Raw genomic sequence first — 12,738 nt, 5'->3', positions numbered from 1 at the left:
GAAGGGAATTTTTTCCAGCATTCCCATCTCAGGTTTAGGGAATATTTGCCCATGGATTTGATTTCATTCCTGCTAAACTGGGCTTTGAGCTGGCAAAGACTGGCAGAGGTGCCCAGAAATGTTCTCAGGAACAAACAGACAATGCTTGGACTTCAATTGGGGGGGAATTGGAGAGTGAGGGGAAGGAACTGGAGGTTTTTTCCTAAACTAAAGGAAGATTTCTCAGGCTGTGGCTCCTTTTCCTTTGCTTTTTCCTGACCATCAAGCCACGAATTCTCCAAACCACGTAAAAGGAGACCTTGAGGTCCCAGGTGTGTCCATGTCCCTGTCCCTGTCCCAGGTGTGTCCCTGTCCCTGTCCCAGGTGTGTCCCTGTCCCTGTCCCAGGTGTGTTCATGTCCCTGTCCCTGTCCCTGTCCCAGGTGTGTCCCTGTCCCTGTCCCCATCCCAGGTGTGTCCATGTCCCTGTCCCAGGTGTGTCCCTGTCCCAGGTGTGTCCCTGTCACTGTCCATGTCCCAGGTGTGTCCCTGTCCCAGGTGTGTCCCAGTCCCTGTCCCTGTCCCAGGTGTGTCCATGTCCCTGTCCCTGTCCCTGTCCCAGGTGTGTCCATGTCCCTGTCCCAGGTGTGTCCCTGTCCCTGTCCCTGTCCCAGGTGTGTCCCTGTCACTGTCCCTGTCCCAGGTGTGTCCATGTCCCTGTCCCAGGTGTGTCCCTGTCCCTGTCCCAGGTGTGTCCCTGTCACTGTCCATGTCCCAGGTGTGTCCCTGTCCCAGGTGTGTCCCAGGTGTGTCCCTGTCCCTGTCCCAGGTGTGTCCATGTCCCTGTCCCTGTCCCAGGTGTGTCCATGTCCCTGTCCCAGGTGTGTCCCTGTCCCTGTCCCCATCCCAGGTGTGTCCATGTCCCTGTCCCTGTCCCAGGTGTGTCCCTGTCCCTGTCCCCATCCCAGGTGTGTCCATGTCCCTGTCCCTGTCCCAGGTGTGTCCCTGTCCCTGTCCCAGGTGTGTCCCTGTCCCTGTCCCTGTCCCAGGTGTGTCCCAGGTGTGTCTCTGTCCCTGTCCCAGGTGTGTCCCTGTCCCTGTCCCAGGTGTGTCCCTGTCCCTGTCCCCATCCCAGGTGTGTCCATGTCCCTGTCCCTGTCCCTGTCCCAGGTGTGTCCCTGTCCCCATCCCAGGTGTGTCCCTGTCCCTGTCCCTGTCCCAGGTGTGTCCCTGAGACCTTGAGGGATGAAAGTGAAAATGAAAACCTTTAGTGCCAAGAGCTGGGCAGGGACAGAGGGTTTATCTCCTCACTTGGTGACTGAGCTGGGCTTGATATTTGATATTTCCCACCGAAATTCCCTCTGCAAATCAAAGGGCAGAAGAGAAAGAAAACAAGGAAACCACCAGGATAATGCAGAGAAATTTTACTGGGGAGGGAAAGAATAAAACTCCTAAAACAAATAACAGTTCCAGGGGAAGATTTGGTGACTTTGAGCATCAAATGATGGAATTTGGGTTGCAAAGGACCTTAAAGATCAACTGGGACACGGGCAGGGAAATCTTCCCTTCCATCCAGTTGCTCCAACGTGGCCTTGGACAATTCCAAGGTTGGCCACAAGGTTTTTTTTTTGGACAACCTTGTTGACTTCTCCATCCAACACATTTTCCCTTCTGGCTCCAATTAAACCCAAGTTGAGGATCAGCTTCTCTTCCTGCTGGGAAACTCTTCAGCCAGAAACCAATTCCAGAAGGAAAAGTGAATTTCCTGGTGATTAATTCTCAGTTGGGTCTGACAGTGAAAGGGTTTTGTCCCATCTCAGGTGGCCACATTTGTGGGGTTCAGGAATTAGAAGCTGCCTTGGGGGTTTTGGTGGTTTTTTTGGGGTCTTTTTTGGAAATCAAATTTAAAAAAAAAGAACAAATTGATCCCAAAAATTCAGCTTTCCAAGGTCAGGTTATCCCAAATTAGGATAAAGGACATTTAATTTAAACATCCTTGATAATTTGTGATCCCAAAAATCAACTTTCAAGGGTCAAATTGACTCAAATTAAGATAAAAGGCATTTAATTATGTTTGTGTGATCCCAAAAATCAGCTTTCCAAGGTCAGTTTATCCCAAATTAGAATAAAAGGCATTTAAATTAAACATCCTTATTAATGTGTGATCCCAAGAATCAGCTTTCAAGCTCAGGTTGTCCCAAATTAGGATTAAAGGCATTTAATTACTTTTGTGTGATCCCAAAAATCAAGTTTCAAAAGTCACTTTACCCCAAATTAGGATAAAAGGCATTTAATTACTCTAAACATCCTTGATAATTTGTGATCCCAAAAATCAACTTTCAAGGGTCAAATTGACTCAAATTAGGATAAAAGGCATTTAATTACTTTTGTGTGATACCAAGAATCAACTTTCAAGGGTCAAATTGTCTCAAATTAGAATAAAAGGCATTTAATTTAAACATCCTTGATAATTTGTGATCCCAAAAATCAACTTTCAAGGTCAGTTTACCCCAAATTAGGATAAAGGACATTTAATTTAAACATCCTTGATCATGTGTGATCCAAGAATCACCTTTCAAGCTCAGGTTGTACCAAATTAGGATTAAAGGCATTTAATTACTTTTGTGTGATCCCGAAAATCAACTTTCAGGGGTCAAATTGTCTCAAATTAGAGTACAAGGCATTTAATTTAAACATCCTTGATAATTTGTGATCCCAAAAATCAACTTTCAAGGCTCAGGTTGACTCAAATTAGGATAAAAGGCTTTTAATTATATTTGAATGATCCCAAGAATCAGCTTTCAAAAGTCACTTAATCCCAAATTAGAATAAAAGACATTTAATTATATTTGTGTGATCCCAAGAATCAACTTTCAAAGGTCAAATTGACTCAAATTAAGATAAAAGGCATTTAATTTTATTTATGTGATCCCAAGAATCAGCTTTCAAAAGTCCCTTTACCCCAATTAGAATAAAAGGCATTTAATTTAAACATCCTTGATAATTTGTGATCCCAAAAATCAACTTTCAAGGGCCAAATTGACTCAAATTAGGATAAAAGGCATTTAATTACTCTGGGTCAGGTTATCCCAAATGAGGATAAAGGGCATTTACTTAATTTAATTATATATTTGTGATCCCAAGAATCAGCTTTCAAGGCTCAGGTTGTCCCAAATTAGGATAAAAGGCATTTAATTACTTTTGTCTGATCCCAAGAATCAGCTTTCCAAGGTCAGTTTATCCCAAATTAGAATAAAAGGCATTTAAATTAAACATCCTTATTAATTTGTGATCCCAAAAATCAACTTTCAAGGTCATGTTATCCCAAATTAAGATAAAGGGTATTTAATTTAAACATCCTTGATAATTTGTGATCCCAAAAATCAACTTTCAAGGGTCAAATTGTCTCAAATTAGGAGAAAATGCATTTAATTACTCTGGGTCAGGTTATCCCAAATTAGAATAAAAGGCATTTAATTTAAACATCCTTGATAATTTGTGATCCCAAAAATCACCTTGCAAGGGCCAAATTGACTCAAATTAAGATAAAAGGCTTTTAATTATGTTTGTGTGATCCCAAGAATCAACTTTCAAGGGTCAGTTTATCCCAAATTAGAATAAAAGGCATTTAAATTAAACATCCTTATTAATGTGTGATCCCAAAAATCAACTTTCAAGGCTCAGGTTGTACCAAATTAGGATAAAAGGCATTTAATTTTATTTATGTGATCCCAAGAATCAGCTTTCAAAAGTCACTTTACCCCAATTAGAATAAAAGGCATTTAAATTAAATATCCTTGATAATGTGTGATCCCAAAAATCAACTTTCAAAGGGTCAAATTGACTCAAATTAGGAGAAAAGGCACTTAATTATATTTGTGTGATCCCAAAAATCAGCTTTCAAAAGTCACTTTACCCCAAATTAGGATAAAAGGCATTTAATTATATTTGTGTGATCCCAAAAATCAACTTTCAAGGGTCAAATTGTCTCAAATTAGGAGAAAATGCATTTAATTACTCTGGGTCAGGTTATCCCAAATTAGAATAAAAGGCATTTAATTGCTTTTGTGTGATCTCAAAAATCAACTTTCAAGGGCCAAATTGACTCAAATTAAGATAAAAGGCATTTAATTTTATTTATGTGATCCCAAGAATCAGCTTTCAAGGGTCAGTTTATCCCAAATTAGGATAAAAAGGGCATTTAATTAAAGCATCCTTGATGTAATTTGAGCATTCTTGATAATTTGTGATCCCAAGAATCAACTTTCAAGGCTCAGGTTGTCTCAAACGAGGATAAAAGGCATTTAATTACTTGAAACATCATTAATAAAGTGTCTGAGGGGTGAAAAAAAAGCCACTTATGAGCTCAAATCAAAGAATAAACTCAAGGAGACGGAGGCAAATCTGCTTGGGGGGCACAGCAGGGGGTGGGGGTGGCATCACCCACCAAGGCCTTGGGGGTGGCATCACCCTCTGGTGCTTCCAGGGCCTCTTTGTCCTCATTCCCTCCATCTATTTTTCCAGTTTCTGGCTCCTCCTTGCCTGGCACATGCCCTGCGCCCCCATTTCCAGCTGGTTGGCACCCCCTGGCACTGCCCCTGCTGCAGGGGTGGATCCAGCGCGAGGTGAACACGTAGGAGCACCGCGGGGCACGCCGAGGGTTGGCACTCCCTGGCAGAAACCTCCCTGCCCGTGGCTCTGGTTGAAGGATTTCTGCTCTCAGAGATGCCCCAGGGGGTGGGGGTGGTTGTGCCCCCTCCAGGACTGCAGAGCTGCCCAGCACTGCCTGCTGTGGGCACGTGCTGATGATGGGCCCCGGGAAGGTCACCACGACGGGGGGTGGGTAAATGATGACCCTGGAGGTGGCACAGGACACCACGCAGGGCTCGTTGCAGCTGGTGGCAGCAGGAGGTGGGCACTGAACGTGGCAGGGGTGACAACCCCGTGCTGTGCCACACTCCCCTAGGAAGGACATGGTGGGGGAACCCTGGCAAGAATGGGCACCGCAAGGGTTGGGCACACACAGCCTGCCTGGCACCTCCTTGGGCTCCTCACTCCTCAAGGAGGCTCCTCCTGGAAGGGCAGAGGAGGTGCCACAACCCCTGGGGTGGAGAAGGGGTGAACTCTGTCCTCAAATGTTCTGGCTGCAGGTGGTGAAGGTGCCACAGGAGAGGAGCCACCACGAGCCTGAGGGTGGGAGATGAAGCTCACAGTTCAGGTTTGTCCTCTTGCCCCACCCACCCCATGCCCATGCCCATGCCCATCCCCATCCCATCTCCATCCCCAGCCCCAGCCCAATCCCCAGCCCCATGCCCATGCCCACGCCCATGCCCACGCCCATGCCCATCCCATCCCATCCCCATCCCATCCCCAGCCCCAGCCCAATCCCCAGCCCCAGCCTCAGCCCCATGCCCATGCCCACGCCCATGTCCAGCCCCAGCCCCAGCCCCATCCCATCCCCACCTCCATCCCCAGCCCCAGCCCCAGCCCCATCCCATCCCATCCCCATCCCCATCCCATCCCATCCCCACCTCCAGCCCCAGCCCCAGCCCCAGCCCCAGCCCCACGCCATCCCCGTCCCCGTCCCCGTCCCCGTCCCCATCCCCGTCCCCGTCCCCATCCCCGTCCCCTTCCCCATCCCCGTGCCCATCCCCATCCCCGTCCCCTTCCCCATCCCCGTCCCCTTCCCCATCCCCGTCCCCTTCCCCATCCCCGTCCCCTTCCCCATCCCCGTCCCCTTCCCCATCCCCGTCCCCTTCCCCATCCCCGTCCCCTTCCCCATCCCCGTCCCCATCCCCGTCCCCGTCCCCTTCCCCACCCCATCCCACCCCATCCCATTCCCATCCCATCTCATTCCATCCCATCCCATCCCATCCCAGTCCACGTCCCCATCCCCATCCCCATCCCCATCCCCTTCCCCATCCCCATCCCCCTGAGACCCTCTGACCTCCTCTGCCCTCCCCAAAGTCACTCTGGGTTTAACCAACATCCCCTTTCATTGGTGCCACCCCTTGCCCACAGGCCATTTCCACCTCTGCCCCTGCTCAGTGTCCCCTTTGCCCCTCCCAACTCCAAGTCCTGCCTGGTCAACCATCCAGGGGCACTGGGAATGGTGTTCAGGTTGCCCTGAGGAGCTGTGACTGCCCCATCCCTGACAGTGTTACTGAACAACCTGATCTGGTTGGACTAAATGGCCTTTCAAAGTCCCTTCCAACCCAAACCACCCTGTGAGAAAATCCTCTCAAATCTCCCCAATTAAAATACTTTTTCTGCTGGATTTTGTGCCTCTATTCAGAGTTATTTGTTAATAAGAAAATCCCACTTTTTTTTTTTTGGGGGGGGTGGTTTAATAAGAATTCCAATCCCCACTGATTTATTTTAGGGCTTTACAAGCTCCAAACACACAATTAAATAATAACCCTCACCAGGAGATTTGGAAACCACAGACTTGAGGTCAAAGCTCAGCTCTTGGCCAAGTGTTTACCCAAAATAATAATTAAATTAAATAGAGGTGAGAAGGACTTACCAAGTGCCCAGGAAGGAATCCAGAGGAAGGAGCAGAGGAATCCTCAAGCCTTGGAGTTTTATAGACTGCCCTCAACTTCCAGGAGGGTGAGCAAAGCTTTGCCCACGAGCTCTTAATTGCTCTCCAACCACTTCTTCCCACATGTGTAATGCTCTTAATGACTGTAATTATTTTCAGGTTGTTTACCTGCATTAATCAATTTTCTGTGGTGGATCCTGTTCCCTCCTCTGTGTTGGATTTTTGCAGTCAAACTAAAACTGTGGATGAGATTTCACCACTTTCTGCCCGAAGTTGGAACCACACGGTGAGTCCCGGAGTGGTTTGGGTTGGAAGGGACATTAAAGATGATCCAATTCCAACCCCATTTCCTGGGCAGGGGCACCTTTAACCAGAGCAGGTTGCTCAGAGCTCCATCTTGAGCTGAAACAAGAGACATTAAAGGCTAAAAGTTCATTGAGGGAGACTTGGAGGGGGAAGTTTTCATCCTGTGGCTCTTGATGTGCAGCAGAGGTTGAATCTTGTGGAGCTTCCCAGGCTTGAGGTGGATCCTCAGATCTGAGAGTTCCAGAATCACAGGAATTATTTGGGCTGGAAATCTTTGAGACCATTTTGAGGTGATTACTTTGAAGGCAAAAAGAAAGGTGGTGTTTAATGAATATGCAAAACCCCTCGAGTGGTCTGGGCTGGAAAACAACCCCCTGTTGATGAAAACAGCCACCAAAAATGGCCTATTCCAAAGTTGCTCTTAGCCCTGAGCTGTTTGTCTTGGATAATTATTTCTATCCCATTTATATTCCAACCAGAAGACACTTTGCCTGCATAAACTGCTCATGAATATTTTGGGCATGTTTTGATGTTCCTTGTTGTGTGGGAACCTCATTATTGGGATTATTTCCCCCCCCTCATCACGTCACAAAAACCAGTGTCAGGTTCTCACAGAGTTATCCAAGAAGTCCAGCCCTGAATTCCCAGTTCACAGCAGAGTTACTACAAATTAATGATGGGGATTATGATGACAATTTTATTCTCCTGTTCTTTGGCAGTTCTGTGTGGCTGGTGGATCTCTTGGAGGTTCTAAAGCAATTCCTCATGGTGTCCTTCTTCCATAAAAACAACCAGAGCCTCTTGGAAAATGGGAATTGCTGGTTTTATACAACTTAACCCACAGAGCATCCAAATACCCTGAACTGGGAACTCATTTCACAGAATCCCAGAAGATGCTGAGCCGGGAGAGATCCACAAGGATCATCCAGACCTGCAAAGGACCATCCTCAAGAGTCACATCCTGTGTCCCAGAGGATCATCCAAACCCTCCTGGAGCTCTGGCAGCCTCGGGGCTGTGCCCACTGCCCTGGGGAGCCTGGTCAGTGCCCACCACCCTTTGGGGGAAGAACCTTCTGATCCAACCCAACCCTGGTCAGTGCCCACCACCCTCTGGGGGAAGGACCTTCTGATCCAACCTAACCCTGCTCAGTGCCCACCACCCTCTGGGGGAAGAACCTTCTGATCCAACCTAACCCTGGTCAGTGCCCACCACCCTCTGGGGGAAGAACCTTCTGATCCAACCTAACCCTGGTCAGTGCCCACCACCCTCTGTGGGAAGAACCTTGTCCTGAGATCCACCAAAACCTGCCCTGGGGAGCCTGGTCAGTGCCCACCACCCTCTGGGGGAAGAACCTTCTGATCCAACCTAACCCTGGTCAGTGCCCACCACCCTCTGGGGGAAGGACCTTCTGATCCAACCTAACCCTGGTCAGTGCCCACCACCCTCTGGGGGAAGAACCTTCTGATCCAACCTAACCCTGATCAGTGCCCACCACCCTCTGGGGGAGGAGCCTTTTCATGAGATCCAACCTGAGCCTGCCCTCACACAACTCCAGACCATTAGAGAACCTCAGAATCTGCTGAGTTGGAAAGGACCCACCAGGATCATCAAGTCCAACTCCTGGCTTTGCACAGGACCATCCCTGACAATCCCACCCTGTCCCACAGAGGATCATCCAAACCCTCCTGAAGCTCTGGCAGCCTTGGGGCTGTGCCCATTGCCCTGGGGAGCCTGGTCAGTGCCCACCACCCTCTGGGGGAAGAACCTTCTGATCCAACCTAATCCTGGGGGAAGAACTTTGCCCTGATGTCCAACCTTTCCCTGAGATCCAACCCAAACCTGCTCTGACACAACCTCAGGCCACCACAAAATCCCAGAATCTGCTGAGCTGGAAGGGACCATGGAGATCAACCCTCAGCCCTCCACAGGACCATCCCCAAGAGTCACATCCTGTGTCCCAGAGGATCATCCCAACCCTCCTGGAGCTCTGGCAGCCTTGGGGCTGTGCCCAAACCCTGGGGAGCCTGTTCAGTGCCCACCACCCTCTGGTGGAAGAATCTCTTGCTGTCTCCAGGAGAAACCTGCCCTGGCACAACTCCAGCCATTCCCTGGGTCCTGTCCCTGGTCCCACAGAGCAGAAATCACTGCCTGCCCCTCCACTGCCCCTCCCAAGGAAATGAAGTCTCCCCTCAGTGTCCTCCAGCTGAACACACCAAGTGCCCTCAGTGCTCCTCACAGTTCCCCTCCAGGTCCTTCCCCATCCTCTTTGCCACCTTTGGACACTCTCCAACAACTTCATGCCAAAGACAGCTTGGATGGGCCTTGGATGGGGCTTGGAGCCACCTGAGATACCAGAAGGTGTCCCTGCTCATGGCAAGGAGTGAAATGAGATGGGCTTTAAAGTCCCTCCCAATTCAAAGCATTCCAGGATTCCATGTGCTGGTCTAGATGGGATATTGGGGATAAATCCTTCCCTGTCACAGGTTGCCCAAAGAAGCTGTGGTTGTCCCATCCCTGGAAGTGTCCAAGGCCAGGTTGGAGCCACCTGGGGTACCAGAAGGTGTCCCTACCCATGGCAGGGGGTGGAATGAGATGGGCTTTAAGCTCCTTTCCAACCCAAACCATCCCAGGATTCCCCATCCTGCTTTAGGTGGGATATCGGGAATGGGATCAGCCCGACCTGCAGTTCGCCTCTATGGCCACGAGGCGGCAGCACCTCCACGGGACAAGGTGGGACCTTTCCAGGTGCGGATCCCACCTGGAAACCGCGGGGTGAGGTTGGAAACAGGGAACAGGAGGGTATAAAAACCGCCCTCAGGCAGAGAGCGGGGGATTCTGACGCCGGTTTGCGGCTGATTGGAGGTGTCTGGGTTTGTGTTGTCCCATCAGCACAAACTCCCGTTTATCAGGAGCAAAATCATGGAAAATGAAGCTCAGGATTTTAGAGATAAAGCCATTTCTGCTGGTCCATGTTCTCTTCCAAAGTAGTGGATGGAGCAGCTCTGCTGTGGGGAAGGGCTGGGAGAGCTGAGATTGTCCAGCCTGGAGAGGAGAAGCTTTAGGGGACCCCAACTGTGGCCTTGCAGGACCTGAAGGGGCTCCAGGAAACCTGGGGAGAGGCAATTCCCAAGGGCCTGGAGGGACAGGACAAGGACAGTGGCTTCACATGGACAGAGAAGAGGTTTAGATGGAATATTTGGATATAGGGAAGGAATTGTTCCCTCTGAGGGTGGGCAGGCCCTGGCACAGGTTGGGCAGAGAAGCTGTGGCTGCCCCATCCCTGGAAGTGTCCAAGGACAGGTTGGAGCAACCTGAGATAGTGGGAGGTGTCCCTGCTCATGTCAGGGGGTGGAATGGGATGATCTTTAAGGTCCTTTCCAATCCAAACCATTCCAGGATTCCATGACTTAAAGCTGATGAAAACACAGAAGGGATTGTCCAGCCTGGAGAGGAGAAGCTTTGGGGGGACCCAACTGTGGCTTTGCAGGACCTGAAGGGGCTCCAGGAAACATGGGGAGCGACAATACCCAAAGTCCTGGAGTGACAGGAAAAGTGGGAATAGTTTCCCACTGAGAGATTGGATATTGGGAAGGAATTCCTGCCTGTGAGGGTGGGCAGGCCCTGGCACAGGTTGGGCAGAGAATCTCTGGCTGCCCCATCCCTGGAAGTGCCCAAGCCCAGGTTGGAACACTCTGGGACAGTGGGAGGTGTCCCTGCCCATGGCAAGAGATGGAATGGAAAGATCTTTAATGTTTCTTCCAACCCAAACCATTCCACATTCCATGTGCTGGGTTAAGTGGGGTATTGGGAAGGAATTGTTCCCTGGGAGGGTGGGCAGGCCCTGGCACAGGTTGAGCAGAGGAACTGTGGCTGTTCCATCCCTGGAAGTGCCCATGGCCAGGTTGGACAGGGCTTGGAGCAACCTGGGACAGTGGGAGGTGTCCCTGTCCCTGCCCACCCTCACAGGGAAGAAGTTCTTTTATATTTCTAACCTAAATTTCCTCTCTTTTAGTTTGAACCCCCTCACCAAAGTTCAAACAAATTCTCTCTCTCTATGAGAAGTGAAACTTCCTAATCCTGGAGGGTTTCTGACACCACCAACCTCTGGTTTTAGAGGCAAATCTTTTACTTTATTAGAAAACAAAAATCCCTTTGGGGTTTTTTGGGGCACTGCAGAGGAAGCCAAGGAGGTGGGATGTGAGTGGGCTAAGCCTGGAGAGATGTAACACTCCTATCTGAGGGGCTGCTAATGAGATCATTACTTTATCCAAACCTCTTAATTAACACCCAGCACTGCTGCTTTTCCTGTGTCTCTGAGTCTTTCCATGTGTCTCTTTTCCACCCCAGGATCTGTTCCCACAGGTGGGAAATCTGTGGTAGGGAATCCACTCCTAAAAGTGGGAGCCCTGCCCTCATGTTACACAAAAGTGGGGCACAACAGCAGGGAAGAGTTTTATTTCCCAAGAAATGGGGGTTAGGAAGAGTTTTTAAAAGGATGGGAAATGAATCAGGCAGAGGGGCAGGACTGGAGCTCCAACTTGAGTTTAATGTGATGGCACAACCAGCAAATCCAATCGATCCAGTGACAGCAAAAACCTCTCAGGGTGCAAAAGCTGCCCCAGAGTTGGGTTGGGTTGAGGCTCAAAGCCTGAACACCCACTCAGAGAGGTTGAACTTCCCACCAGCACCTTCTCTGGGGCAGCAAGAACCGAACTGTGCTCCAAAAAAAAAAAAAAAAAAGAGAAGGAGTTGAACAACTCGAGGCTTCTTTGGGGGTTGGCAACGGGAACGGGGGGGAGGGATGGAAACCACCTCAACCCTCAGCTCTGGATCTTGCTGGATCCACAGTTGGATCCACAGGTGCTTCCACAGCCGCCTGTGCTTCACCAGATCCACTTGGAAGTGCAGCGGCTCCTCTTGGTGTGGCTCGAGCGCTTCAGCCCTGCCAAGGGGTGGTGATGGTGCCCAGGGCGGTGGGTGGCCCTTGGCTGGAGACACCTCGACTTGCTCAGCTGCTGAGTGGAGGAGCTCTTGGTCTTGGCTCCCTCCTGTGGCAACGAGCCTTTGGTTGCCACTTTCTGTGGGCAGCACTCCTTGGCTCCCTTGCTGGGTGGGCACTCGGGTGCCCGTGGCTCCGGTGGGCACTTGGTGAGACGCCGCTCCGAGGAGTGGGTGGTGGTGCCACACTCCTGGGTGGGGTAACCCTTGGTGCACTTGTGCTGGGGGAACCCCCCCACGCGCTCCTGGAGGTAGGACTGGGTGGCACAGGGCTGTGGGGGGCACTCAGTGACCCCCCTGAGGGGCAGGGAGTACCCACTGGTCATGCCCTGTGCCCGCGGGTCGGGGCCGTACCAGCGTGATGAGCACTTGGACACCTTGTGGCACCTGCCCTGGTCCTTGCACGAGGCCGAGTACCTGATGCCACAGGGAGGGAAGCGCAGCTTGCCCGGCTCTGGGCACCTGGGGGCACATGGTGGCAAGCTCTTGGCCACCCGTTTCTTCTCGGGGGTGGTGGTCTCACAGGGCTGGCAGGTTGGCACGGGGTTGAACCTGAGGCTGGGCTTCCTGCAGGGCAGCAGACGGGTGGTCTCACAGGGCTCGGGGTACAGCACCACACACTTCTGCACGTAGGGCTGGCACGACAGCAGGGAGGGCTGGCTGGCACCTGGCTGTGGGCACAGGTAAGCCAGGGGGTGGGCATAGCTCTGCCAGCGGGGCACGGGGCTCTTGATGATGCTCAGTGGGTGGCACGTGTTGCTGCACCCATCGCCCTGGGGTGGGCACTGGTGGGTGGTCTCGGCGATGCCCAGTGGGTACAGGTGTTGGTACCTCTCCCCATAGTAGTGCATGGTCATAGGAGGCACTCAGAGCTGCAGAGGAGAGGAGAAAGGACAAGAGTTGGTGGAGAC

General features: G+C 50.8%; 1 protein-coding gene and 2 long non-coding RNA genes across 4 annotated transcripts; 1 reads left to right on the top strand and 2 right to left on the bottom strand.

Moving 5' to 3' along the window:
* Window positions 1–1,387: 1,387 nt before the first annotated feature.
* On the bottom strand, window positions 1,388–6,607 carry LOC139683880 (uncharacterized). The gene is made up of 2 exons (XR_011699822.1): window positions 6,505–6,607; window positions 1,388–5,165 (listed from the first exon to the last, which is right to left on the bottom strand). It is a non-coding gene; the product is annotated as an uncharacterized lncRNA (long non-coding RNA).
* LOC139683881 (uncharacterized) lies at window positions 3,982–11,166 on the top strand. Of its 2 annotated transcripts, none has more exons than XR_011699823.1 (3): window positions 3,982–5,196; window positions 6,682–6,808; window positions 7,548–11,166. It is a non-coding gene; the product is annotated as an uncharacterized lncRNA (long non-coding RNA). The 2 variants fall into 2 exon arrangements; XR_011699824.1 differs by lacking the exon at window positions 3,982–5,196 and adding an exon at window positions 6,492–6,590.
* Window positions 11,167–11,268: 102 nt separating this feature from the next.
* LOC139683879 (uncharacterized) lies at window positions 11,269–12,738 on the bottom strand. The gene has a single exon (XM_071579392.1). The coding sequence runs from the start codon at window positions 12,682–12,684 to the stop codon at window positions 11,713–11,715; it is 972 nt and encodes a 323-aa protein (XP_071435493.1). The 5' UTR covers window positions 12,685–12,738; the 3' UTR covers window positions 11,269–11,712.

This window comes from Pithys albifrons, chromosome 30 (assembly GCF_047495875.1).
Source record: "Pithys albifrons albifrons isolate INPA30051 chromosome 30, PitAlb_v1, whole genome shotgun sequence".
Classification (NCBI taxonomy): domain Eukaryota; kingdom Metazoa; phylum Chordata; class Aves; order Passeriformes; family Thamnophilidae; genus Pithys; species Pithys albifrons.
The sequence above is the reverse complement of the archived record's forward strand: the minus strand, read 5'-3'. Positions and strand labels throughout refer to the sequence as shown.